The 27,843-nt window shown below is 34.3% G+C and overlaps 8 protein-coding genes across 8 annotated transcripts; 6 read left to right on the forward strand and 2 right to left on the reverse strand.

The window, feature by feature from the left end:
• Positions 1-751: 751 nt before the first annotated feature.
• Positions 752-3,433, reverse strand: LOC130663253 (uncharacterized). Its single transcript, XM_057462372.1, has 4 exons — positions 3,418-3,433; positions 3,132-3,374; positions 1,855-2,960; positions 752-1,768 (listed from the first exon to the last, which is right to left on the reverse strand). The coding sequence occupies exons 1-4, from the start codon at positions 3,431-3,433 to the stop codon at positions 752-754; spliced, it is 2,382 nt and encodes a 793-aa protein (XP_057318355.1).
• A 1,565-nt stretch (positions 3,434-4,998) lies between these two features.
• Positions 4,999-7,405, forward strand: LOC130662989 (tyrosine-protein phosphatase non-receptor type 9-like). Its single transcript, XM_057462001.1, has one exon. The coding sequence runs from the start codon at positions 5,991-5,993 to the stop codon at positions 6,951-6,953; it is 963 nt and encodes a 320-aa protein (XP_057317984.1). The 5' UTR covers positions 4,999-5,990; the 3' UTR covers positions 6,954-7,405.
• Positions 7,406-7,512: 107 nt separating this feature from the next.
• LOC130662990 (tyrosine-protein phosphatase non-receptor type 9-like) lies at positions 7,513-8,700 on the forward strand. The gene has a single exon (XM_057462002.1). It carries the CDS (start codon positions 7,657-7,659, stop codon positions 8,614-8,616), a length of 960 nt encoding a protein of 319 aa, XP_057317985.1. The 5' UTR covers positions 7,513-7,656; the 3' UTR covers positions 8,617-8,700.
• Positions 8,701-12,819: 4,119 nt separating this feature from the next.
• LOC130663254 (NF-kappa-B inhibitor cactus-like) lies at positions 12,820-13,338 on the forward strand. The gene has a single exon (XM_057462373.1). The coding sequence runs from the start codon at positions 12,820-12,822 to the stop codon at positions 13,336-13,338; it is 519 nt and encodes a 172-aa protein (XP_057318356.1).
• A 769-nt stretch (positions 13,339-14,107) lies between these two features.
• Positions 14,108-14,885, forward strand: LOC130663739 (uncharacterized). Its single transcript, XM_057463164.1, has one exon. The coding sequence runs from the start codon at positions 14,385-14,387 to the stop codon at positions 14,877-14,879; it is 495 nt and encodes a 164-aa protein (XP_057319147.1). The 5' UTR covers positions 14,108-14,384; the 3' UTR covers positions 14,880-14,885.
• A 281-nt stretch (positions 14,886-15,166) lies between these two features.
• LOC130663738 (uncharacterized) lies at positions 15,167-16,464 on the forward strand. Its single transcript, XM_057463163.1, has one exon. It carries the CDS (start codon positions 15,167-15,169, stop codon positions 15,689-15,691), a length of 525 nt encoding a protein of 174 aa, XP_057319146.1. The 3' UTR covers positions 15,692-16,464.
• A 2,358-nt stretch (positions 16,465-18,822) lies between these two features.
• LOC130663266 (kinesin-like protein KIF3A) lies at positions 18,823-22,027 on the forward strand. The gene is made up of 5 exons (XM_057462394.1): positions 18,823-18,989; positions 19,071-19,680; positions 20,004-20,143; positions 20,611-20,808; positions 20,882-22,027. The coding sequence occupies exons 1-5, from the start codon at positions 18,975-18,977 to the stop codon at positions 21,950-21,952; spliced, it is 2,034 nt and encodes a 677-aa protein (XP_057318377.1). The 5' UTR covers positions 18,823-18,974; the 3' UTR covers positions 21,953-22,027.
• Positions 22,028-22,097: 70 nt separating this feature from the next.
• Positions 22,098-26,314, reverse strand: LOC130663268 (lysosomal Pro-X carboxypeptidase). Its single transcript, XM_057462395.1, has 6 exons — positions 26,061-26,314; positions 24,526-24,666; positions 24,166-24,446; positions 23,932-24,089; positions 23,702-23,874; positions 22,098-22,899 (listed from the first exon to the last, which is right to left on the reverse strand). The coding sequence occupies exons 1-6, from the start codon at positions 26,214-26,216 to the stop codon at positions 22,321-22,323; spliced, it is 1,488 nt and encodes a 495-aa protein (XP_057318378.1). The 5' UTR covers positions 26,217-26,314; the 3' UTR covers positions 22,098-22,320.
• Between the last annotated feature and the right edge of the window lie 1,529 nt (positions 26,315-27,843).

Genomic DNA, 27,843 nt, shown 5'->3' on the forward strand with positions numbered 1-27,843 from the left:
AATTTTTTAAGTTAAACACAAATCTGACGATGTCGCAATCCATGTAACTGTCAGTCTTAAAACGGACATCAATTGGACTGCTCGAAGTAAAAATATCCTGACGTTATTTCACAACGGTCGGAAAAATAATGGCAATCATAATATAAAGGTGGGCTTACATTTGGAAAAAAGATTGTTATGACCAACACCATACAGATTACCCTAATACTCATCAACTATCTAAATGTTAGTTAGGTTAGAAATAGAGTATGGCGATGGAATCGATAATTGAAAGATTAAACGAGCCTGCCGAAGGCAGGCGAGGTTTGATCACAATTATCCGAGTGTCTCGTACGAGAGATTACGAAGGTAGTACCACTACTTTCATGTCTTTGACCACAAATTTAGAGCTTAAAATTAATAAAATACCGCGCCTATCGACTACCGTGGCGCCGCCTTGCTGCTGTTTGCTCATTCGTATAAAGCTATTGCATTTTTTATTTTACCTACAAGGGTTGGGAAGTATTACCTAATATTCGGGTGGGAATCTCTCGTACGAGACACTCGGATAATTGTGATCAAACCTCGCCTGCCTTCGGCAGGCTCGTTTAATCTTTCAATTATCCTTCGTGTCTCGTACTTCGAGATTACGAAGGTAGCTTTTCAGAGCAAATATTTTTCTGAACAAAATGTTATTTATTAACTATTACAATCGTAAAATAAAAAATGAGTCATTAATATTCTTAGTTATTTTTATATTAATGTGGTGTAATCATCCATTTGTACTCGATGATAACACGGACTCCACAAAATTATTGCTTTCAGTAATAATTGGCTGATGGTAGAACTTAGCAAATACTTTTGACTCCCGGGACCAACCAGCTACTTTTTTAATTTCCTCAATGCGCACACCTCTCTCGTATGCCTTTGATGTTGACGCGTGTCGCGTGGAATGCGCTGTGAACCTCTTATCGACGCCTAATTGCTCTAACGTCGCTCTTATCCAGCGACTGATTGTTTCACTTTTAACTCCTTTGTGTGGTTTATGCACGGAGATAAAAAGCGAATCAATATTACCTCGAAGACTTTTTGTCACAGCTAAATATTGGATCAAGGTTTTACCGATGCACAATTCTGGCTTGTTTAAGAAAAATGGGAACTTCAGGACTGGTTGTGAAGCTCCTGGTCGAGAAGTCTTTATCTTGTCTGGAATACGGATTTCGATTCTTGACTCCAAAATCATGATATTCGAGATATTAATCAGAGCTAACGTTTGAGAACGGTGGGCAGTTCCTAAGGCTAGAAGAACTACGAGCTTCTCTGTCAATTTCTTCAAGGACAACTCACTTAGCGGGAACCATGTCGCTAGCTTCTTTAACACCGGATCCACATCCCAAGTCGAGTCATACTTAGGCAAACTGGGTCTTATCTTGGATGACCCTTTAATAAAACGACTTATCAATCTATTGTTAGTAATATCTTCATTTGATAGTAACGAAAGCGCAGCTCTAGCAGAGTTCAACGCACTATGCCCAACGCCGTCACTAAATCTCTCTGACAAAAACTTGAGAATCTTCTCCACCGATCCCACATATGGATTTTCATTGACCTGCTTATTCCATTGCCACCAAAGTTTCAAAGTACCATTGTATTGTTTCAAGGTCGATTCTTCCAAAGAAGCTAAAGAGATGTTAATCGCTTCCATCGGCGTACCCTTGATCAACAATGCTTTGCTGATAACTTCGCGGCAACCAGGGTAAGCTTCGCTGCCAGCGGGTGTTTGTGGGATCTAGAAGGAGAAACAAGTAAATTAGGATCTGCTTCGAACTTCACCCAATTTCCCTTTAATAATTTCATGAAGGCTGGGAACCAAACCTGAGTAGGCCAATAGGGTACTACTAAAATCCCCTCTGCCTTATCATCTTTAATTTTTTTAACTACTTTAGCTATTACTGAGAATGGGGGGAAGGCATAAAATATCCAATCAGACCAATCAATCGTAAATGCATCAAAAACAAAAGCATCCGGATCTCTTTTCCAAGAACAGTATACCGAACATTTAGCATTAATCCGTGAAGCGAACAAATCGATCTCTGGCTCATTAAAAATTTTAACAATTTCTGTAAATGCATAGTCTGCCAATTCCCACTCTGTATCAGAGTTATCAATCCTCGACGAATAATCTGCCTCAACATTTTCTTTTGAGGGAATGTACGTTGCGTGAACCCATAACTGACGGCTTTCACACCAGTTCCAAAACTCACATGCCAATTTATGAAGATCAGAATATCGGACACCGCCCATCCTATTAATGTAAGCCATCGTCGTCGTATTGTCAACCATCAACAATATATTTATGCCACGTAACTCAGTAACAAAACATTTCAAGGCTAATAAGGCAGCCTTAAGTTCCAAATGATTTATATGGAGAATTCTCTCCTCTTTGCTCCATAACCCATTGGCGCTTTCACCGCCACAAAAAGCACCCCATCCAGTCAACGAGGCATCTGAATAAATTATCATCTCATACTGACTGTTTCTTATCTTCTTACTAGCGTTTGGCAAAACTTTCAGCCACCAATCCCAATCTACCAGGGTAAACCTCGGTATCTCCATAGAGGCCTCGAAACAACCGCCACTCTTACTCAAGGCTTGAACCTTAGCTCTCTCAAAAAGCCTGCAGTGTAGCAGACTATACTCCACTGCTGGACAGCAAGCTACTATTGAACCAACAACTTTGGCAAAATCACGGATTTTAATCGTCTTTTTCTTCTTTAGATTCTCGATCTGTAACTGCATCAAGATCTTTTTATCTTGTGGAAGCTCAACCCTCATCGCGGATGAATTTAGAATAAACCCTAAATATTTACATTTTGTTCCAGGTTCTAAGTTAGACTTCTCAAAATTTACGATGAATCCCAATGACTCTAGTAACTTGATAGTTTGCCAAAGGTTTTCACTGCATTCCTCAATCGAATCACCTAAGCATAAAAAATCATCTAAATATACGATCGAGAGGAATCCCTTTAACCGAAGATAGTTTATCACAGGTTTCAAGAGCTTAGTAAAAGTCAAAGGGCATGTACATAACCCAAAAGGTAAACAGATGAATTCATAAATCTTGCCATTAATTGTGAATCTTAAGAACTTACGATGAATTTCGCATACTGGAATCAAGAAATATGCGTCCTTGAGATCGATTGTGCCCATAAAAATACCATGTTCCAGTAAATTACACGCGGATCTAAGATCCTCGAGCTTGAAATGCTCCGTGTCAATAAAAGTATTCAGTTCTTTTAGGTTTAAAATGAATCTTTGTTGCCCATCAGATTTGGGAACAAGAAAAAATGGTGAAATAAATTGATCCGAGACTTCTTCGACTTCAACAATTGCACCTATTGATAACAAACGATTAATTTCTGATTGGATATTTATAACTTCTTGTTTTGACCATAATCTAGTCGGTGGTAAACAATTTTGTACAGGAATAGATTTAAAAGGAATTTTGTACCCTTTTACACATTGGATGACAAATTCATTACTAGTGATTGATTCCCAAGCCTTCAAAAAGTACCTTAAACGGCCCGCAAAAATACTTACACTGTCCTGTGAGATTAGTGGTTCTGGGAGCGATTGTTCTGGTGTCGATATTGATTCGACTTGGGATATGTCGATTGTTTCGACTGGAACTTGGAAGTCGGTGGTTTTTTCGGTATTGAGATTTTTCCGCTCGCCTGAGACACCGGCTTCCTCTGGCTCGACGAGCTCTTCCAGTTTAAAGGATTTGGTGGCGCAAAAGTCTTCTTTGGCAAAGAAGGCTTCATTTCATCACCTACTTTCCCAATCGCCTTGATCTCCTTGACCTTATCCACCAATTTCTCACCGAATAGATAACTATCGGTTGTCCTTTTTTCTAGTGCTGTAGCCCACTGTTTAGACAGCGTAGGCAAAATACATGCTTTTCGAGCTACTGTCTGAGATCTGTGGATCTCGATCAGTAACTTCGCTGCATCCCAAACTTTTTCCAGCCTTCCAACATTTTCTGGTTCCTTAGATGGCACCAGGGATTCAATGACAGGTGCTAAAGCTGATAGAGCTGAACCTGCTAGCTTTTGAGTTAAACAGAAATATTTGTCTCTCTTCAAGGCCGAGTCTTTCAGATTCACAGTCACTTCTTCATTCAAAATCGGAGGCTCAAACGATAACTTCCCTTTTCTTGGATATTTATCCAACAATGAATCCTTAACCTCTTTTTTCAGGCCGTCAGAGAGATATTTCTTCCAACGATTCGATATACTCGAATGCAAAATTAACTCAGGCTCATTTCCTACAGGTTCTTCACCAAATATGCGAAGGCCGTTTTCATCTAACTCCCAGGGTGTCTCCGATTCCGGCTCCTTAGCCACCTCGGATGTCAACACAGCTGCTTTGGCAGTATTATCTACCGGAGCATCATTTTCCTTCGTATTTCCATCTTCTGGAACTTTAGTTTGAGTTTCTGGGACAACCTGAGTCCCTGGTGGCTGAGTACCTTGATTTGTCAATCCGGGGTCATCTGTTTGGTCAGCGGTACCTAGAGTGAAAAAACAAATTATAAGGATTTAAAAATCACAAATAATTTGTTTTAATTTGACTTGCTCCTTATTCATAAGTATTTAACTTCGAATCTGTTTATTCAATAATTGACAGATGACAAGGTTAGTTTGTTTACAATACTCCAATTTAATCTCTCGGATTAAACAGAGTAATAAAATCTCTACTTTACCTTCCAGGTAAAGCCTGATTATCATATGAGTTTTATTTTACCTCTCGGGTAAAACAGTGTACTCGCATAACAGATATAATTTTTATGACCTTTCATAACATACGAAAATCGTAGTCAGCCTCTCGGGCATGAAGGATTAATAATGGAAAAATCATCGCATCTCGTGCTTATATTTATCCATGAAAATTTTGTAATTACCTTCATTATTTAGCAAATCTAACTCGTGCGTCTCCGGCAACTCCGGCGTCAAAGCATCTCGTCCCAAAATGGCCTGTTGTATAACATCCAAGCTCGCCGCAATTACGCCCATCTGATCCTCTAGTTTACGGATTCTCTTCGATGTTCTTTCACTGGAGCGATCACGACTCCTTGATCTCTTCTTGTGATGTCCCATTATAATTCTACACTTTACTTAAAACGAAATATACTCAAAAAAATATTTATTATTTTCTCTAAACGTGTGGTCTGTCCGACACAAAAGAAACGAATGAGCAAACAGCAGCAAGGCGGCGCCACGGTAGTCGATAGGCGCGGTATTTTATTAATTTTAAGCTCTAAATTTGTGGTCAAAGACATGAAAGTAGTGGTACTACCTTCGTAATCTCGAAGTACGAGACACGAAGGATAATTCCACACATATTCGAGTTTGATATTCCTACACGGTATTTCGAAAGATATGGCGCGAATTCCTTATCGTTAGAAACACACGACTATGATCAAAGCATATTATGTCTTCACAACGGATTATATGCATATTTTCAAATCTCGTAGATGCGTCAGAAGTCCCATTCATCTTCATATTTATATCATAATACTAAGATGTCTGTAGGTATACTATTGCGACGAATGACGGATCAAGTTCTGTACGTTTCTATTCATACTGACCCAGTTTTAGGACTAAAATTAAATATTTCCGATTATTTATTCAGTGCGCGAGTTGACGGGGAAAATACTGTTATGAAAAACTTATAAACATTACATTAGCATTGCAAATTGAGGAAAACCTTTTAGGTGACTCATGTTAATAATAAAATCAACGACCAAAATATGGAATGCTTATTTTGGTGTGTAGGTAGCGTTATCAACAGGATATTGTGGAGTCGAAGTCGTTAAAAATATGAGATAAGACCGTGCATATAACACCAGAAAACGTGCATTAGCTCTCATTCTAACGAAAATAACTCTTGCACTTACATTCCTACTTCTTATTTTGCTTATGCAAGTCGTGTAATTGCATTTTCTAATAATGGCCGTTAATTTGTTTGAAACTGTTAGTGTCAGTGATTACTTCGGACGAGCAACTAACCCAAGATATTTGGATTTAATTTTACACGAACACTTCAGCATCCTCAACATGCCAATACATGGAACTTTCGAAAAGTTTCAGAAGCATAAAAACATAAAGAAGAATCGTAATATGAGCATTCCATGTTGGGACAGTTCCCGTGTGATTTTAAAGTCTGATTGTGATGTGGACTACGTACACGCTAATTACGTAAGTGGATTCAACGCTGATAAGAAATTTGTGGCAACGCAAGAACCAACAGCAGAGACGCTTTGTGACTTTTTTGCCATGATTTGGCAAGAAAATTCTTACATTGTCGTGATGTTAACCGATACCGCACAACATTCAGGGCCAATATGTCCTCAGTATTGGGCTTCAAATAATGATTGTGATACGATCTTAAAAATATTCAAAGTTAGTGCAGAAAAAGTGACTTTGCATTGCTATTATACTGAGATAACTTTAAGTATTCTAAATGGAGAGACTGGAGAATCGAGAATCATACATTTCTTCAAATACTTCGACTGGCCAGCTCATGGTGTTCCTGGTAACATGGCAGGGTTTCTAGATTTCATCGTAGCCATAAATAAAAGGCAACAGTCTTTATTAAGAAAAGCATTGGTCATTGACCATATTCTGCCGGGCCCAATCGTAGTTCACTGCAGCTCAGGTATCGGAACGGGTACACTTTGCGCTATAGATGCTTGCTTATATCAAATAGTAAATACAGCAACGATTAATGTACAAGCAGTTGTATTTAGAATCAGACATCAGAGGCATTCTAGTATTTTATCCCCAGAACAATATGATTTTATAAATAATGTCTTACTTTATTTCTTAGAAACTATGCGAACAAATATATGGGTACTCTTAGAATTACGTTCCCACTTGTTTCAGAAAGATTTGCATTTATTCTTAGTATAAACATAAATAAGATTCATCGATAAGTTGTAAGCTAGAAGGTACTGACATTAAGACAAAATAATCAGCTATTTGTAAACATTAATTAAAATACATCCGTCATACTTGTTTGTTATGATTGCATTTGGACCTAAGTTTATCAATATTCAAGTCACCGCATGAACAACAACAATGCTAACAATTTAACTACCTTATGAACTTAGAGTTGTTTGACAATGCTAATAATGTAATACCGTCCACCTCAAGTATAGTAGGACATAAGCAAAAAATTAACCGTCGCCAACCTGAAAAGTTGAAGGCAGGACAACCTACAAGTCAAATAATCGATTGTAAACCTTCTGCTCAAGTGACTTTTCCAATGAAAAGTTGCAGATAGCAATAAACAGAAGGATTTATAGTAAACTTGACATCAACTGTCATAATAAGATCACAATGAGAATAAAGAGTGTAAATCTTTTTCTTTTTTCAAGAATAAAACAGGTTTAATTTGTTTGTCATCGCAGCCTATTGGTCTAACAGCCTAATGGCAAGAAGTGAGTTCTAAAAATGAATTCAGTACTGCATACACTACGACATGTTTTCCCACAAAAATCTGATGTAGAAGGACTAATATAAGAAGGCCGCATCAGTGCGCTCTCAGTAAATTAGCGTCTGTCCTCGCGACAACACCTTACCATATTAAACAACGAAAGTTTTTGTGAAAACAATGTATGCCGGAGGTTCTTCTAATCTGAGCATCCATGAATTTTGGAAGCGTAAAACTTCAAAATACATGAAAACCATCAAGTCCGAGCACATGTTTATCAACCATACCTGCTGGTCCGAGGAAACCCCGGAAAAGAAGAAACAAAACCGAAGACACCGTCACAGGAGTAGTGTGAAATCGATCCAGAGCTTGGAGCCGTCTGTCAACGGGCCAGATAGTTTCTACGCAAGCTATGTCGACGGGTACGATCTGCAAAGGAAGTTCATAGTGGTCGAGACCCTTGCATCCGAAAAGAAGTCTCGCAACTATTGGAAACTAATTTGGGAAACTAACTGTCGCGTAATAGTAAGATTCGATGAGAATGATTGGAAAAACTGTCAATATTGGCTGCATAAGAACATTTCTGACTACACTGAAGGTGAATTTAATATTTGGAAAAAGAAAACAATCTCACATAACTACTATACGGAAATATTACTCACAGTTGCCAATAAGAAAAACGGCAAATCAAAACAAATAACTCATTATGAGTATCATGAACACCCAGACGGTAAATTGCCAATCGAATCAGCGCGGCTTATATTTTTCTTGAAAATGGTCAACAACAGTCAGGAAAACTACAACGTATCTGCATCATCATCAAACAAACGTGCGCGTAAACCAATAGTGATTCATAGTGTTGGACGTTATGAAAGAGCGATATCGTTCTGTGCGTTAGACATCTGTTTAAACCAACTGCGGGAAACGAAGTCAGTGTCAGTGCCTAGTGTAATACTAAAAATAAAAGGTCAAACGCAATTAAATTCTTTTAGCTTTGAGGAATACCTCATCATTAACAAAATTTTGTTGCATAGTAAATGGGCGTTAGAGTTCAAAACGGAAGATGATAACAAGAGCTCGTCCTTCAGAAGCCGGGTCAGGAAATATTGTTTGGTTTTTAAAAGAGCGTCTGTTTTCTGAACGTTTGACTATAGGCTCAGGGTTGTCATGTATGAGTTTTACCTATGTATTATTGAGAAGGTTAATTGTAAGTTTAGATTTCAGTAGGGGAGAGTGGGGCAGAGCGGCCCCCCTAAGCCAATTATTATTTTTTGTGGCTTTCAACCATAAGATCACTTTACTTTTGTCCTATTTCGAACAAATTTATGGACATTTTGCCAAAATTCTAAAAAATTTATTTTTTTGTGGGGCAGAGCGGCCCCCCTTCAAAAAGTGATAAAAAAATTTTTTTTTTCGTTTTTTTTTTTTTTTTAAATTGTTTTCATCATTAAGAATGTATTTCTTTCTCTTGACAACTATTTTTGGTTTTATATTACTCGAAAAAAATTTTTTATAGCGTAAAAAATCGTTCACTCTCGATTACCTTAATTACTAATTGTTATTTAATAAAAAAAAAATCAATTCTATAATTTTACTTTATTTCAAAAATTTATCAACTAAAAAAAAAATTTAATTTTTATGAATTTTTAGTGACCAAATTTGCCTCTTACATAGAGAAACGGCCGAAAAATATGAAAAAATAATTTTTTCGGAAGTTTCGGCTAGTCCATTTTGCCCCAGGTGTTATGCGTAGGGCTAGAAATGTGGAATTATAATAATTTTTTTTTAATTTGACGATAAAAATATGAAAAATCACTTTTTCAAAATTTTGGGCTTGTCCATTTTGCCCCAAATGTCATGCGTAGGGGTAAAATGCGCAAACATATCGGATTTATAGTAATTAGTCGAAAAAAAAAAAATTTTTTTTTGGTCAAAATTTCAGGGGGGCCGCTCTGCCCCACCCTCCCCTATATTTAAAATTGGTGTGTCGCCGTATGATGGACGGTGTAGCTCAATAAGTTGTAAATCAAATTGAACTTAATATATTATAGGGCCGGATAGCTCGACTGGAAGAGCACTCGGCGCGATACCAACATGGTCTGGGTTCGAATCCCAGTTAGGGCTATCTATATTTTACCCAATTTATCTATAAATTGTATTTTTAAGAAAGTTAATTGTAAGTTTAGACTCCACTGTATTTAAAATTGGTATCTCTGGATAATTAGAGAAATAAGGATTATAATTAAGTTTATTGTCTTGTGAAATATTGTTTATTAAAGATTTTGAGGCAGCCCTTCGGCACGCGTGTGGCTCGTACGATCACCAAAGTTAAGTAGCATCGAGCATGGATACTACTTGGCTGGGTGACCGCTTAGCCATACGTCGAGTTCGAACGGAGGTCTCTGACCGCTAGGCGCGGGATGAAGATCCAGTGATCGGTAAAATGGAAATTTTGGCGATCACTGGAGCTTCACCCAAACCGAAACTGTACTGGCTAGGTTTTCTCTGTGGTTTTCCTACGCCACTGCATCTCCATTGCACAGGGGAGGTAGTAGGGCATCACCGTAATGATGCAGTACAGTGCATGCACAAGTCGGGCCACAGCCGCACAAAAAACAAACCGAGTATAGAAAAATAAGCTGAGTTAAAATTGTATACCATGGGACAGGCCCCTGGCCTGCATACACGGTGAATTAATATAAAAAAAAAAAAAAAAATATGTATTAAAGATTTTTCATAATTGTTCGAGTTATTATTTTTATTCCACACAAAAGTTCAGAACTTCCGAAGAACAGCACAGTCAAATAAAGTCATAAAATATAAAACAAATTGCTCTGTTAGGTGGTAGAAAAATTATTCTTCAAACGCACATTCTTGATCCATGGCTAATTAACTATTCTACTCGGCAGAAATCACAATCTCTATATTATTTATTACTATGGCTGATTGCCAAAGCCGAGCATAATAATTGTCAACACCCTGACACGCTGATCAGAGTCGAAGTTCCGTGCAAACAATTTTGGTATCTGTTGTTGTTGCAATATGGTTTATAATCGACTACACCTGCGTGTCATTACAGACATACTTCAGAAGAAAATTTAGTCATATATAAAGATCATAATTTGTTGTGCATCTTACAAATGTGCAAAAAGAGACATTATTGGCTTTGGCTCAATCTTCGGATCTAGATCTTTCAACAGGTGGCGTTTGAGGTGGCCGATATCCATGTGGGTGTGTCTAAACAAAATTTGGTTCTTAAATATTTCTCGAATGAATCAACAGATTTGAATGCGTCTTCAGCGGATGGAAAATTATATTAAAGCTTACATATAATTAATGATTTAAATTACTCTGCTAAGTATTTTCTGAGTTATTAGAAATATGGAACAGTAAAAATAGTTTGTTTTTTTTTTTAGTTAATATTGAATTTTAATAAGGGCATGCTATCATCACTTGCATAGTTAACCTTTTCCAAGTAATTTTATCATAAAACTAATTTAAAACATATTTTGTCCTGCTCCATTAACGAAACAGTATTATAATACCTATTAAACTCGTATTGTTGATTAATCAGGAAAATTAGTTCAAATGTTTGTCTACCAATACATATTTATTTCAGGAAATATAAAAACACTTTCGTATTCTGCGTTTCAACCCTAAGAGATTCGTAGCAGTAAAATGTAACTAGACTTTGACACGTTATTTCGTAATTTACGAGCTCATTAATTAAAAACGAGAAACACACATGTTTTATCGCACTTAACGAGCTGTTGACAAAAGTCTTTTTATAAAACAAAACAAAAAATATGCGAAATTCTAAAAATAGAAAGCACTTAACTATTAAGACTGGTGTCATCGTAAAATGTTTTATAGCTGTATTAATCAATGTCGTTCTTTGATGATAGTTTACTAAAATGAAAGAATTATTAGTACCATATTTGCACTCAACAGACACCGTACGGAGGAATTGTTCCAAAATATTCTACGTCGTGACCTAAATAATACCCATAAAACAATTATGATTTGATGGCTGTAAATCATGTTTGAGAGATGAAAACAAACTTTTATGCTACTCTCGTAAATTATCTATATCGGTGATGAGTAACGGCCGAAGAAGAGTAATAACTAATAAGAATTTTCGTAAATTTCCGTTGTAGTTTTTTGATGCGCAGTAAATGAATCATTTTGTTTTACAACAGTTAGCGAACTCAATTTGACTGCCTAAATTAATAATCAGTAGGTAAGAACAAGTTTTCTGGTTATTGATAAGGGCGTAGGTTTTACTGATAACGTCATAATAACACGACAAATGTTACCACCAAATTAAGAAATGTTCCGAATTTGATTACAAAAGGAAGTACGGACTGAAAATAATAACGCTAATGATGCCTTCAACGGTGCCTATAACTGCAAAAGCGGAAAAATGGATGGTTATTAAAAAATAATAATCTACTAATAGCATAGTTCTTAAAATACTTGAGGATAAACTATATACAGCTGTCGCTATAGTTCAGCTACGAAATATTACGTTTAAAAAAATTCCATGATGTGGAAGGAGCAAAGGGGGCGTTTACATGCAACGGTTCGAATCCGCTGTTTTATTCAAGTTTAAGTACTGGATCTCTTATCGATATTCAGGAACGACAGATTACAAAAGCATAGGAGATTCTGATATGGTAACCAAGATTAACATGTGAGTTTAAGGGTTTTCTGGTACTTATTAGTGAATATTTATAAGATTATTTATAAGTGAATATTGCTCAAGGTACAATGCCTTTTGATATACAGTCAAATTGATAGGTACTCAATTGGTTTACATCTAAAATCATACTTATTACAATGTATGAGAAAAGACAAATGGTACAGCCGCGGTTATATCTCGGCTATAAAATGTTCGAAGCTATGTAACGTAGCAAAGATAAGATAACTGGTAATGTTGCAAATCTAGGTGCTGTTCGTAAGCTTTTGAACTTTTCTCTTGTTATAAACTTTCTTCTTTATTGCGCAAAAAATTACAGTGCCCATCAACATTACTTTTACTTGAAAATAAACTAAAAAACAAGTACTGTTTCTACGAGAAGAATAGAATAATATAAATAAATTTGAGTCCATAACAACACGTGATCGTGCGCGGGCTGGAATAAATAGATGATAGCCTATAACCTTGATATCAGTTTTGGGAAAACCAAAGCGGGAATTCGTAAATAGATGATGTTATTTAAATTTTACTGCCGGGGATTGTGTCCCACTTGAAATGATATAAAAAGACTCTTCAGATAAAATGTTTCAGTTCTTGCATACGTTTCATTCGGGATAGACGGACTCGTGCACAACTGCTGAACGATGGACACTTCAAATATTAAGATGCTGTTTGAGCGAGACTTGTGTACTGGAGAGAACATCTTTCACGAGATAGCAAGATCCGGAGATTGGATGCGGCTGTATGAAATCCATCACTTAGTAGATGGAACGAACAAGTATTTACTGGAAGAACCGAATTATGAAGGTGAAAATTGCCTCCACTTAGCAGCGTCAACGAAAAGAGGGTCACAAGCAATTCTGTTGATGGAATTGTTAGTGAGAATGGGCGCTAATCTTAACAAAGGAAACTTATGTGCGGGTGACACTGTACTTCATCAGGTGGTCTATAACAAAGACTATCTACTAGCAGCGTGGTTGTGTGAGCAGCCGACCATCAATTTAGAAACACAAAATCACGCCGGGCTGACGCCATTTCAAACGGCGTTTAAACGAGGTGACGAAAAAATGATGACGACATTGCGAATTCATGGTGCAATTACTCAGGGAGTAAGCGACAGTGAAGAAGAAGAAGAAGAAGAAGAATACCGTGATCCACAGTAGTAACTGACAGTGTGAAAAATATACAGTGTATAGACATAAGTGTTATGTATACGTGTCGCAAATAGCATAAGTGTGTTCTATCGATAGAAGGTAGCTACTAGATGTAGACAATGCAGTTTTAGTTAGTGGGATTAGAATAACTTGGGTATGAATTTGTGTAAAATTAGTTTATAGATTGAAAAGCAGCTATAGAGCCTTGCGAGGCAAGTGTGCGCTATGGGTAAGAGTGCGCAAGCCGCTTTATTGTGAACTGAAATGCATAGATTTACGCACACTTGCCCTACATGACTGTAATGTTAGAAATAATCCAAATACTGTTACCAAAACTGATGAATATCTTGTCCTTAAAGTTTAAGTTGTTTTTCGACTAGAGTGAGTAACTAATGGGATCTGATATGTAAAGGTGAAGACAATATCATTAGAAATAAACCGAATTAAGGTCAAAACTCTAAATGTAGACTTATGTGCCACGTTAATTCCAGCTTTCCTTTAAATTTAATACCATACTTAAAAATTCAATACCAGCATAAATAGTTAAATATAATAAGACCCCCTTGTCTTGTACATACACGATGACAATCTTGACAGAAACGATTTTCGATTTTATTTCATAGAAAGTTTAACTGCATCCATTCTTGCGAGCAGATAATTACAGCACCTTATAGTACAAATTGAACCTTATCAAATACATTTTAAGAATAAAATATATTAATAAGTTTCAGTTAGTTTAGTCAATTTTTGTAGGTGTAGAACATTGTCAATTGCATCATGTATCCACTCCTATTAATTATATTATCAGTTATTTCGCAAGTAAAGTACATACTATGTTATCGTACTGCCGGGCAAAAATAAGCAAAGGATAACCTATGACCCTGAATCAAAATCGGGAAAACCGAAACCATAATTCGTAAACAGATAATATTATCACATTACAAGAAACATTCAAAAGATCCCGTTACAGAGTATATAAATAGACAGGCCAGATAAAATACACCAGTTCTTGGATACATTTCATTCGGAATAGAATCGTACACCACTACAAAGCAATGGAGCGTGCAGATAGTTCAGATCTTGAAGTGCTACTTCAGATAAATTGGGAGCTACATCAGACGTATACTGGAGAGAACATTTTTCACGTTATCGCAAAGTTGGGATGGTTGAAGACACTGTATACACTCAACGTGCTTATAGATGAAGAAATCAAGCCATGGCTGCAAATGCGGGATAAAAAAGGCGATACTTGTGTCCACATCGCTGCGTATAGAAACAGAGGGCAGCAAGCAATTCAGTTGATAGAAAAGTTAGTGGATTATGGAGCAGATCTAAATGCAAGAAGACAATATCATGGTGACACTGTACTTGACATAGCAGTACAAAGAAGAGATTATGAACTAGCTGTATGGTTATGTAAGCAGCCAAGCATCGATTTACAAACGGAAAAATACTTCCAACACGTGGCGCACCAAGTGGCATTAGAAGAAAGTCACGAAAAAAAGATGGAGATACTCGAAACCCATATGATGCGACTGTTCAAGAAGTGATTAAATTACATAAATAAGTTCAAGTTAGTTGAGTCAATTCGTGGAGGTGTAAAACATTGTAAAGTGACTCATGTATCTGCTCATATTCATAATATTATTAGTTATTTCACAAGTAAAGTACACTCGGTGACTAATTTGTGCCGGGGTCGGAAACAAATAGTGTTATCACAATATAGCACACATATAAAACATCCTGCTCCGTATAATATAAATTGACAGGCCGGACAAAATACACCAGTTCTTGAATACGTTTCATTCGGGATAGAATAGTTAATCACAGCTACGCGATGGATAGTTCAGATAGTCCAAATCTACAACTTCTGCTGAAGTTTGACTGGGAGCTAAATCACAGGCGTTTTGGAGATAACATTTTTCACGTCATTGCTAAAAAAGGATGGTTGAAGATGCTGTATGCACTCGAGGGGTTCGTGGATGAAACGGTCAAGCCATGGCTGCGAGAGCGGAACAAGGACGGCAATACCTGCCTCCACGAAGCAGCGTGGCAAAATAAAGGACAGCAAGCAATAAAAATAATGGAACAGTTAGTGGAATATGGAGCAGATCTGAATTTAAAAAGTTCCTGTAAGACACCTGTACTTCACGTGGCAGTTGAAAAAGAAGACCATGAACTAGCTGCATGGATATGTCAGCAACCAGGCATCGATTTGGAAGCTAAAAATTTCTCAAAATACACGGCGTACCAATGGGCATCGAAAAAATGTCTCAGGAGTGACAAAAAAATGATGGAGATACTTAAAACCCATGGTGCAATTCTTCGAGAAGATAGCGACAGCGAAAAAGAAGAAGAGTAATTTCGAATAGTTACTGGAACTTTGAAAAATAAATAGTGTGGTTATAACTGTTGTGTACGTGTCGCGAATTGCATATGTGTGTTTTATTAGTAAGTGATAAGTGCTAGATATAGACAATGTAGCCTAAGTTAGTGGGTTTAGAATAACGTGCATGTTAATTTATGTAAAATTAGTTCATAAAGATTAAAAAGCAACTGTAATCTAAACGATAGTCTAACTACTGTAACCATAGCTTATAAATATCTAGTTGCGAATTTTCATGTTTATTTTTGACCGGAGTGTCATTTATCACATCCGATACGGACGAACAAAAACCGAACATTGTTAGATCGTTATTGGTATATAGTTATATTGTAATTTACTATTTGTAGCTTTTTTCTAAATTGTTGTATCGTGTAAGTTTTTGGGTTATATTTTACTTTTCATTTTTATAATAAAGACATCGAGAATTAGAACGTTGTTTTTTTTTCAATTCAATACTATATTATACTCATAACTCTGATCCCAGTATCGATAGTAAAATATAATTAGACTCCTTGATTCACTTCTAGCACCAATGTAGGCTATTCCTATTATTGTGCATCTGAACTAATAATTACTCAATTGGTTTGTATCTGAGATTATGCTTCTAACTGTATGACGATATATTTACGTATATCCAGCACTATTTCAAGGCTATAAAATTTTCTAAGTCATTTAACGTACCATACTAAGCTTTCACTGACACTCTATGTTCAGTAATAAAGCTACAGAAATCTAATCATAATCACTATTATCTTTCAAAACTGAAAATTTCTTGATGGAATGCAGTACTAGTCTAAACTAGTCCATGTTGTATGAGGATCTCGTACAGAACTGACTATGGTCGACTAGGATTGCACTCCATCAAGAAATTTTCTTACTTGACATGGAATAGGTAGAAAAACAAATGACGTCAGGACGAACCTGCTACTGACGTCATCTCCGGCGGATACGTATCCTACGTCTCAAAACAATTTCTCTAAATGGTCCTCAGGTAGATGTCCTTACGCAAATTACGTAGTGCTGAATTAACTCGTCGAACATATGGGATACAAAAGAGGTTTTAATAAAATACTAAATATGTATAAAATTCGGATTATAGAGCTTTTTAAATTATAAATGAGAATTACAAGTTTTTGATGATAAAAATAATGTCTTAAAGAGTACTATTACTTTCACGAAAAAATAGCCAGGAATCAGTCATGTAGATCTAAATTGATCCAATTAGATCGATGTAGACCTCCTGCTTAAAAATCCAATAGATTCTTATAGCTGTACGTATAAGTCTATACTTAAGCACTTCTCATAGAACCCATTCATTCCTATAAAATTTCTATGGGAATTTATGAGAGTCTATCAGATTCTATGAGATTTTATAAACAAGTGCAAATTTACCCAAATTTCAGATCTACATTGAACTCTCAAGTTACTAGTGAAATTACTTGGGTTCTCATATATATATATATATATATATATAAATATATATATCTATATACCCCCGCTTTATACTGCTAATATATATCAGAACAAATTTGAAAGAATTTATAATTCTGTTTTTGTATTTTTAATCATCCGTCTACTAATAGCTTTAATTGTTCACAACTCATATGAAAATATCATATCCCACGATGATTGAGTATAATCAACGCTTTAGTTTTATATAATAATTGTTAATCAATTTATAATTTTTTATCTGTACATTCACACATTCTAATCGAATCTTTATGTTATCGGACAAATGTAGTCATACTCTACAACGACAAATTGCATTTTACGCTAAAATTATGCGTAATGATCGAATATCATCACTAATAATATGAATACATCTTTAATATCAACAAAACACTGTAATAGTGATATAATTTATTCATAAATTACCCGTACAGTAAAACTCCGATTATCCGGATTCAATTTAACATCTATAAAATTATCTTAATCATTGTTCTTTATTATCTTTCCTACTCTTGTCTATGCTTTGTTTTCAAGATGAATCTTATTACTGCTCTTAATTTAATGAAAAATTATCTAAAACCGATTCGGATAAGCGGTATTCTTTATTCACTTTTGAATACAAAAATATTAGACTATACTTTATGTTTCTTATTGAACAGAATATACTCGAATAAATATCCTTGATTCAACAGTTATCTTTCCCGAGCAAATGATGAGTAGAAATTTGAATTCCCGTGTCACGAAAATTCGTTACAAAAAAGTATTTCTTTTTACGATTGTAAAGAAACTGAAGTTTTTCTTGGTACAAATGGATCATTCGAAACAAAAATCAGTTGAAAAAGGATATTCTTCTGCTTCACCAGGATTGATGTAGCGAATTTGAATCCTATTTTCCATAGAAATTGAAAAACGAAGTAACTAAATGTACAAATTTTCGTAATTAGGGGTGTGACAGTCACTAGTTTTTAATTATTTTTCATTCACGGACAAATATTGGGCTCAGAATGAAGTCTTTAGCGTTTTCTAGAATCTTAAGGGGTAACGGTAACCGATTTTCAATTTTATTTACGGACAAACACTAGAAACCTAAAATAGAGAGTCTTTAGCGTTTTTTAAAACCTCAACAGAAGGCTAGAAATTTCGTATTTTCAAAAATTGAAAATTTGAATTTGAATTAAACAGAATAAAACCGATTTAAAAATTTCAAATTTTTTTTAATTCAGTTTAATTCGAATTCAGAACCAGAAATTGGAGAATTATTTTCGAATTAATCAGAATTAAACCAAATAGAATTATTTAAATTCGTTTTGATTTGGACAAATTCTGGTTTTCCTGCCAAATTAGACAGAATTCATTTTTAAATTAGGTACCGAATTAACATAATTTATCTAAATTAAATAGAATTAAAAATTTAATTCTGTTTAATTCGATCGAATTCAGTTGTTTAATCAGCGTCCACAAGTGCAACGGAAACAGTTTCGTCGGTTTTCTGAGTGTGAAAAAGAAGTCGAGTACCATTGCACCTTAAGTTCGAAAATTTTCTACATGTCCCACTTTTCCAGCACTAAACGCTCCTGCCATCTATTGCCAGCGATCAGAATTAAATTCCAAAAATATTATTTTTCTGCGCAAGTCGCTACACTAAATTATCGATCGTACTAAACTATTTTACTGAAGAAACGTCAAGTTACAGGTGACATTTGTTTACGTACCGGGTACCACAGCAATAAAATAAAAACAATAATCTCAACAAATAAATCACTATGCACTAATTCATATATATTCACATATATATCAATATAAAATAATCATGCCTGGACCAGAGGTACGTTATTATAAATCCTTGTTATTTTAATATTAGTATTATTTATTTACGTTATTTAATTTTAAAAATAAATATATTAAGGACAATACATCAGAACTCGGTGAGATAGAAAATGTACGAGTTGTAGTACGTGTCAGACCATTAAACGGAAAGGAGTTGGACGGTCATTGTAAAAAAATAGTTAAAGTTGATCGTCTAAATTCCGAGATAACTGTCGAGAATCCTAATGCAGTTCACGGGGAGCCACCAAAAGTATTTTCGTTCGACGCGACCTTCGACGATGACTCGACCCAAGTGGACATCTACAATGAAACGGCCCGACCAATTGTTGACAAAGTGCTACAAGGTTACAATGGCACGATATTTGCATACGGTCAAACTGGTACTGGGAAAACCTACACAATGTCCGGCGCTAAAACACCACCACAGTTACGTGGAATAATTCCTAACACCTTTGCCCAAATATTTGGCCACATCGCCAAGGCCGATGACAAGCAAAAATTTTTGGTACGCGCCACTTATCTGGAAATATACAATGAAGAGATCCGTGATCTGCTGGGCAAAGATCAAAACACACGACTGGAAGTCAAGGAGAGACCTGACATCGGGGTTTTTGTTAAAGACTTGAGCGGATATGTTGTCAACAATGCTGATGACTTGGACAGAATTATGTCCCTTGGAAACAAAAATCGTAATTACTTTTTTTCTTACGAATTTATAAACTTTGTGATGATCCTGAAGTTAGCAGACATCTAATTATTTTTGGATTTTATTTGAGGCGGTAAATTTGAAAAGAAAAAAATTTGAAAAAATTGCACCTGTAGTTTTTAAAATTTTCTACATATGCATATTTTTAGTTTTTTTTTTTCTTCAAATTTAATTGATAAAAAAAATCCAAAAATTTTGAATTGTCTGCTAACTTCAGGATCATACTTTGTGGCTGCTGTGGAATTATTTTATTTCCGTTGGATTTTATTATTTATTGTAAATGGTAATAACTATTTGTCATCACAGGTGTGGTCGGAGCAACTGCGATGAATGTATCGAGTTCCAGATCCCATGCGATATTTACGATAACTGTCGAATCTAGTCAACTTGGCGAAGACAATGAGCAGCATGTAAAAATGGGAAAACTTCATCTTGTTGATTTAGCGGTATGTTGATATTTCTTTTACATTTATCCGATGATAAATCAATTTTATGATTCACGGTATCAATCATTTTTTTAAGCCACCCCAAGTCTAAATATTTTTTCGGCTTTTTTAATATTTAAATTAATATATAGTAGGAGTGTGCGAATAGTTCGAATTTATGAATTATTTGTATTAAATCGAATCGAATCATTCAGAATTTTTTTTTTGAACGACTTAAAATTGTAATATTTTTTCTAATAATTCAAATTTTTGTCAGAGGTAAATAAAGATCAGACACGAATCTAAAAAAAATTACTTCTGGTTACTCTAAAAATTAAGCTCTCGATTAAATTAAAATTGAATATTTGAAAACTGATCAGAATTTTCTCGATTGAAATCGGGAATTTGAAAAGTTACGAATTATTCAAAAAGTTGACCTCTAATAATTAAATTTAAAAATAATTTAATAAATTAATATTAATATAAAGGGTTCAGAAAGACAAAGTAAAACGAAAGCAACAGGAATACGTCTCCGTGAAGCAACAAAAATAAATTTATCATTATCAACACTTGGTAATGTCATATCAGCATTAGTTGATGGTCAGAGTTCTCATGTGCCTTACAGAAATTCAAAATTGACTAGACTTTTACAAGATTCGTTGGGTGGTAATTCAAAAACATTAATGGTAATAAAATTTTAATTATTTATCTACTAATAATTTATAGAGTAATTAAATTAATTGTTTCTTTTTTTTTTAGTGTGCAAACATAAGCCCAGCAGATATGAATTATGATGAAACAATAAGTACATTACGGTATGCAAATCGAGCTAAAAATATAAAGAACCGAGCGAGAATAAATGAAGATCCCAAAGACGCACTGTTGCGACAGTTTCAAGATGAAATTGAACAGTTGCGTAAACAATTGGAAGAAAACGGAGAAGAATTATCGGAATCAGACGGCGATACTGATGAGTCAAATCCAGCTGACGATGATTTAAATTCACGTAAAATAAAACGAAAAAGTCAGATACTGACGATGGAAGAGTTAGACGATAAAGACATTGAAGTAGCCCAGGAAAAAATCGACAAAGCCGAATATACGGACAAGAGTCCAGACGATACGGATGTTATTGAATTGAAGAAAACTCAAAATGAAAAGGAAGTGCTGCGTGAAAAAATGCAAAATTTACAGAATAAAATTCTTGTTGGGGGTGAAAATTTGCTCGAGAAAGCCGAAGCTCAAGAACGTTTATTGGCCGCGTCGGCGATTGAACTTGACCAGCGTAAAAAACGAGAAGAGCAGCTGAAGAAAGCGATTGAAGAAAAAGAAGCCGAGCGAATTGATATAGAAGAAAAATATTCGTCATTGCAAGAGGAAGCTGCGGGGAAGACCAAAAAGTTGGCTAAGGTCTACACCATGCTGATGTCCGCACGTGCTGAGTTGCTGGATTTGCAAGAGGAACATCAACGAGAAATGGAAGGTTTGCTGGAGGGCGTGCGCGGTATTGGACGCGAGCTACAGCTGCAAGAGTTGATCTTGAATAGTTACATACCCGTCCAATATCAAACTATGATTGAACGGTACGTTCACTGGAATGAAGACATCGGCGAGTGGCAACTCAAGTGCGTTGCTTACACCGGGAACAACATGCGCAAAGCCCAAACTACGACTACTATTGGTACTGCTAAAGATCAACCGCAACTAGACTTATCAAATATTTATCTAACTTACAATGAGCCGGAAAGTAATTTAATGCCGACGAAAAAATTGCGCGGACGCTCTGGTGTACCCAGACCCACTACAGCTCATAGACGTACACCTCATTAAAATTTATTTATTTATTATTAATGCCAATATTGTCCGATATTTAATGTACAATATTGATTATTAATTTTAATTAAAATATCACTTGAAAAATTAATTAGCAAATATATTTAATTTCCAGTTCGTTAATAAAAATAAAAGGTGTAGATTAATTATTGCAATAAGCTTGTTTATTTATTTATTTATAGAAAATTATATTTTAATAGCAGTATTATTTTTCTTATAATTTGTTGGCCCTGTTATTATTTATATATTTATTTAATACTTATAAAATTAGTTTATAATTTTTTTAATAAATATTTAATAGTTTTATTTAAAAACTTTCAGCTAAATTATGTATTTTTAATCGATTAATTAATAATAAAAAAAAATTACATTATATCACTGGTATTATTTATAAATTCGCGATACTCCTTGATCCATTTTTTAATATAATACTTGTGATATTCACGGGCTTTTATAACCGAGTAAGGATCTGCTGGATGGGCACCGCGCAAATCAAGATGATGTGCGCCTTCGGGTATGATTATGGCGACGGCTGATGATGACAAGTTCCTCAGAACACCGCCGCCTGACCATGGGTCCAGTAATCCATTACTGAAGACAATATTTGTCGCGGTACTCAAATCGTCGCAGCCGTATGTGTCGCAGACTAAATTCGGTTTAGGTGTTACGTTAAAATGTTTCAAACAATCTTTGCTAAAGTCCTCGAAATTCCAAGGCTGTGGTTCAAACATATCGTTGACACCGTCGTTACAAAAAGGCATTACCATTTCAGTACAAGCTTGATAACTCCAATCGGCTGCTCCTAAACTTGGCTCTGCATCGTCTAAATCTAGACACTTCGTCTTGCCGGTATAGTTTGAGTACAAATTAATACCTCGTTGTAAATATGTTAATAATTCTTCATCTGATGATAGATTTGTATTTTTTAAGAGTTTACAAAATTCCTAAAAATAAAATATTTATTGTCAATAATAATGAATATTTTGATTTTAAATTATTTTGAATGTTTTCTCAAATTTTTTTAATCGAAAATAAATACCAAACAATTGCACGCCTCGGAAGCGAAGCGGAGAGGTTGTGCTTTATAACCGACCTGTCAAAGTCACACGATTTCCACTCATTAAAGTGCATATATTTTTTTTCTATTACTCTTACACATTATGAAAAACACATCAATATAAAGCTGAAACACTAATGAATAATCCTGATACTTTTTTTAATTTGTCTAATATGTATTAATATAACAAAAAGTTCATTAAAAAAAATTTATCGTGGACGTCCATTAGTCTGTGGTTCAAAAAACGGCGTGGTACGGATATCTCGAGAACGACTTGACGAAACTACTTAATTTTTTTTTCAAAATTTTCAGAAATAAGCAAAGAAGGTTCCTTTCGAAAATCACTACTGTAGGCCTTCTCATTTTTTTAAAAATAAATCATTACGGTTAAAACCGGCAATCTTACATGTAAACAAACACACACTGCCGCCATTTTTCATTAGGAATGTTCTCCTTATTTATTTTTTTTTTACTTTTATTACCGTATATTTACCATGGAAATTTCTATGGGAAAAGAGCGGGATATTCAATTTTATTCGAAATTTAACTTTTAAAAAAAAACATAACATGAGCGTTCGAGGCGTGCACTTTTGGATTTTCCAAATTTTTTTTAAAAAAATTTATAAATTTTTTGATTAAATGAGATGATTAAAAAAAAATTAGTTTATTAAAATAAAATAAATAATTACTGATATTGGATATGGTGGAAGTGGAGAAAGAAAATCTGTTTCATATGGATAATTAACCATTGCTAAATTACTATAAACAGATGATAAATAGTCTTTAAATGCTTTGACATTTGCGGTCGTATTGAGTGTCTTACAAATTTTAAATTTAGACGTCATCCATTTTTTTCCATTATCTAAAATGCATAAAAAATAATAATAATCAATATAAAATACAACAAACTAAATTTTACCAGTTGATGTGAGATTATCAATAGAACTCCAGGATTTACGGACAACTTTCTCACAATTCGGATCAACTGCCCTAAAGTCAGAGGTCACGATACGAGAGAATACTTGGCAATCCGTAAAACCGGTAAATTGTAGAATCGGAGCCGATGCAGCAATTGCTCTAAGTAAAGAAAAACCTTTTGTTTATTTATCATACATCTGCTTTTTATTTTAATTTTTTAAATAATAAAAATTACCCATGAATGACATGGGGATATTTCATGCGGAACCAAGCGCTCAGCATACCGCCATAAGACCCGCCGAAAGCAATTACCGGACTGTGTTTCATACTTGGATCAGATTTGATATACGTAATCAAGTCAACGTAATCAGCTAACGCTTGCTGTGAAGTCAAGAATCCGAAGTGTTTTGGACTATCAGTAGATTTGTTGCCAAACGGCATCGATTCACCGTAATAACGGTGCTCTGCAAACACAACAAGTGCTCCATAGCTCGGTGCGATGTCCCAAATAAATCCCTTTAATTAAAAAATCTTTTTTAATTCTGAAAGTAAATTTTTTTTTTATATTTTTATAAAAAAAGGAAAAAAATCATACGGTATTTTCAGCAAACACTTCAAGTGAGCCTTCATTGCCGGTGTAGAAAAATATCGGGGGATTTTTACCATACTTCCATGTGTCATTAACAAAGTAACGGATTTCAAATGTGTCGTTAATTGAAAAACTAAAATGGTCGACCTAAAATAGTAATTAATAATTACACTGAAGAAATTAAATAACAGGAATTACTATCTAGTTATGGTAAAATTTTTTACCATCAATCCGATAGTAGTGAATACTGTCTAGATGATTGTACAGTCCAGTCGCGTTATAAGTCCGCCGACTTATATTTCTAGGAAAACATTACCCCTCTATGGCTATGAAAATAATCATATACACACTCACACGCTTGCAAAGTAGGGGAAGTGTAGTTACGGCGTTCAACTGCTGAGCAGAAGTGGGGGTACAAGAATTCTTAGAATTGTATTCCCCTACACCCCGGTAGGCAGACTTATAACGCGATTCAACTTTATTATAAATATAGTTAATGTTACAATCTCGATGATTTATCCAATCATCTAGATAGTATTCACTACACGGAAAGAAAATTATGGGAAGTTTTCCTATGCATTATGGGAATGGTTCCCATAATGGTATGGGAATAGTACCTATACTACTATAGGAATGGTTCCCATATATTATGGGAACCACCCCCATAATAGTATGAGAATAGTTCCCATATCATTATGGGAACCATTCCCATAATGGTATGGGAATCATTCCCATACTATTATGGGAATGGTTCCCATATTGGTATAGGAACTATTCCTATAATATTATGGGAACCATCCCTATAATATCATAATTTTTTTTTTTTGCACAATAGTGTAGAAATTTCCCAAAATTTGAATTTTCTTGAATGTTTTGTGCTGACAAAAAATTCTTGTTAAAAATTTTAATGTTTTTTTGCCAAATACGATTTTTTTTTCAATGTTTGAATTTTTGTTTTTATGTTTAATAATATTTCTGTGTGTTGTAGAAGTGATTACCACACTTCTTTAAATTAATTTTTTCATGATAATATGGGAACCATTCCCATAATATTATAGGAATGGTTCCTATAATATTATAGGAATGATTCCCATAATATTATAGAAAGTATTCCTATAAATTATAGAAACCATTCCTATAGTGTTATGGGTATCATTCCCATAATTATAGGAACTATTCCTATAATTATGGGAAACATTCCTATAATTATAAGAACCGCTTCCATAATTTATGGTCGTAATTCCTATGATGGTATAGGAAAAAATTTCACAAAATTATGGGAACCGCTGCCATAATTTTCTTTCCGTGTACTATCGGATTGATGGTAAAAAAATGTACCGTAACTAGATAGTAATTTTCTCAGTGCAAATAGATATCACGCAATTTATCTATATAAATTTATTTTAATAATGACTCATAAACTTTATTTTAGATAAATTCATTAGAGATTCACTGTAAGACGCATTAAAATAATTTTATATATATAATATATTAATATTGATATAACTATTACAAATAATATATAAATAATAATTACTTACTGGTACAGTAAATTTTTTAATCACATATTTATATTGCGAAGTATTTGATTTTATATTTTCGTTAGTAAATTCACTTCTCATTTGCCGAGAACTTGATTCAATAAATTGAGATATTAAAATAAATAATAAAAAATAATAATATTGTTTGTAATTCATTTTAAATAATTAGATGATTATATAATAAATGTTAAGATATCCAAGAAATAAGATGTTTACAGCACGATCACCCGAGTATTACTAACAACTAATGAGTAATACAAAGATATTGGATTTACTGTTAAGAAAATAACGAGTGTTGATGACCTCTGTAACTGGCGATACTCCAAACGCTCGTGTAAGAGCTAAGAGCTGAGAGAGAGAGAAAGATCAATTGTCTGGTTATTGATCGTGATAAAGACTCTAATGACTTGGCCACTCTGTCGATAAGTGACAGATTTTTTTCAGCTGAGATTTTTCTGAGCGGTCAGTTTTTAAAATAAATAAAATTTTTTTACGAGCATTTTATTGAGATTTTTTAGTGAGATTCGTTAATATGGGGGAATATTGGTAGTGGAACTAGTTGCATAGTGGAACTAGTTGCATAGGTAAAATTAAGGATGTAACGTTTTGTTGTAGGCGCATAGATCATCAAGTTGATTAGTACAACGAGAGCGGGCCGAAGTTGTTAGGGCGATCATATATTATATAGGTCCGGGGTGTATATAAAATGGCTAAAGAGACGAAGAGAGAGTGACAAGGAGTGAAGAAGAGAGGGACTGAGTGAGGAGTAAATGTAACTAGTGTATGAGTTAGAGGTCGGAGGAGTATATTGGCCATTTCCGCAGGAAGTTCTAGGTAACCTGCAACGGCCATTCAAGTTAGGATTTTAAATCTCGATTAAACTATCATTTCGTAAATTTTTGTTCTTAATTTACTCGTTACTAATTGGCAAATATTGCTATTATTATTATTATTATTATTGTTATTATTATTTTTGACAGCAGGATTTATTTATAGATAATTATTACAGATATTTATTTCAATTTATATGTATATTGATAATTGTGTTGAAATACTTTAAATTGATACTTATAATTTATGGGATATTTGTTAGTGGTAAAAATTCATTCTGATATGAAATGATTAATGTCAATGTTATTTATATAGAAGCAACTTGAGGGGACGGTTTTTGTTATTTTTAATGATAGAAAATTATTTTTCTGTAGTCATTTTTTTGATACGATAGATGAGGAAAAAATTTCTAATCAAAAGTTATTTATCAATGACTAGACTTAGGCTTTAAATTAAAAAGAAAAAAAATTTATTTATTTATTTCTTTTCAACAAATAAAAAAAAAATGAAGATTATTTTTGGCATTGAATATTTAATTGTGAAAAAAAATAAAAAAATATTATTTTGGAGTATTTCGAATTTTAAATTTATTCGAAACTAAGTTGAATTTAAAAAAAAAAATGGAATTTTACGTGATTATGAATATGTATACATTTATTTAAAAAAATAAAAATTTTAATAGATAGTAAATAGTGAAAGAGTAAAACTAAAAATCAAAGAAAAGCGAATGTATGTTTAGGTAAAGTAAAAAAATATGACAGATTCAAACCGCTCTGTAAATTTAAAAGTTTACATTATATTTAAAAATTTTAAATCCCTCGTGCGTGTTGTGTGCAATGTATAGTTATTTTAAACAAACGGATACCTGGTTGACGCCCATCCGCTGGGTAAAATATCCAATTGGGAGCACGTCGGAAATTTTTCATTACTTCTAAACAAAATCAAATTTTCT

Source organism: Microplitis mediator, chromosome 2 (genome assembly GCF_029852145.1).
Source record: "Microplitis mediator isolate UGA2020A chromosome 2, iyMicMedi2.1, whole genome shotgun sequence".
Lineage (NCBI taxonomy): Eukaryota > Metazoa > Arthropoda > Insecta > Hymenoptera > Braconidae > Microplitis > Microplitis mediator.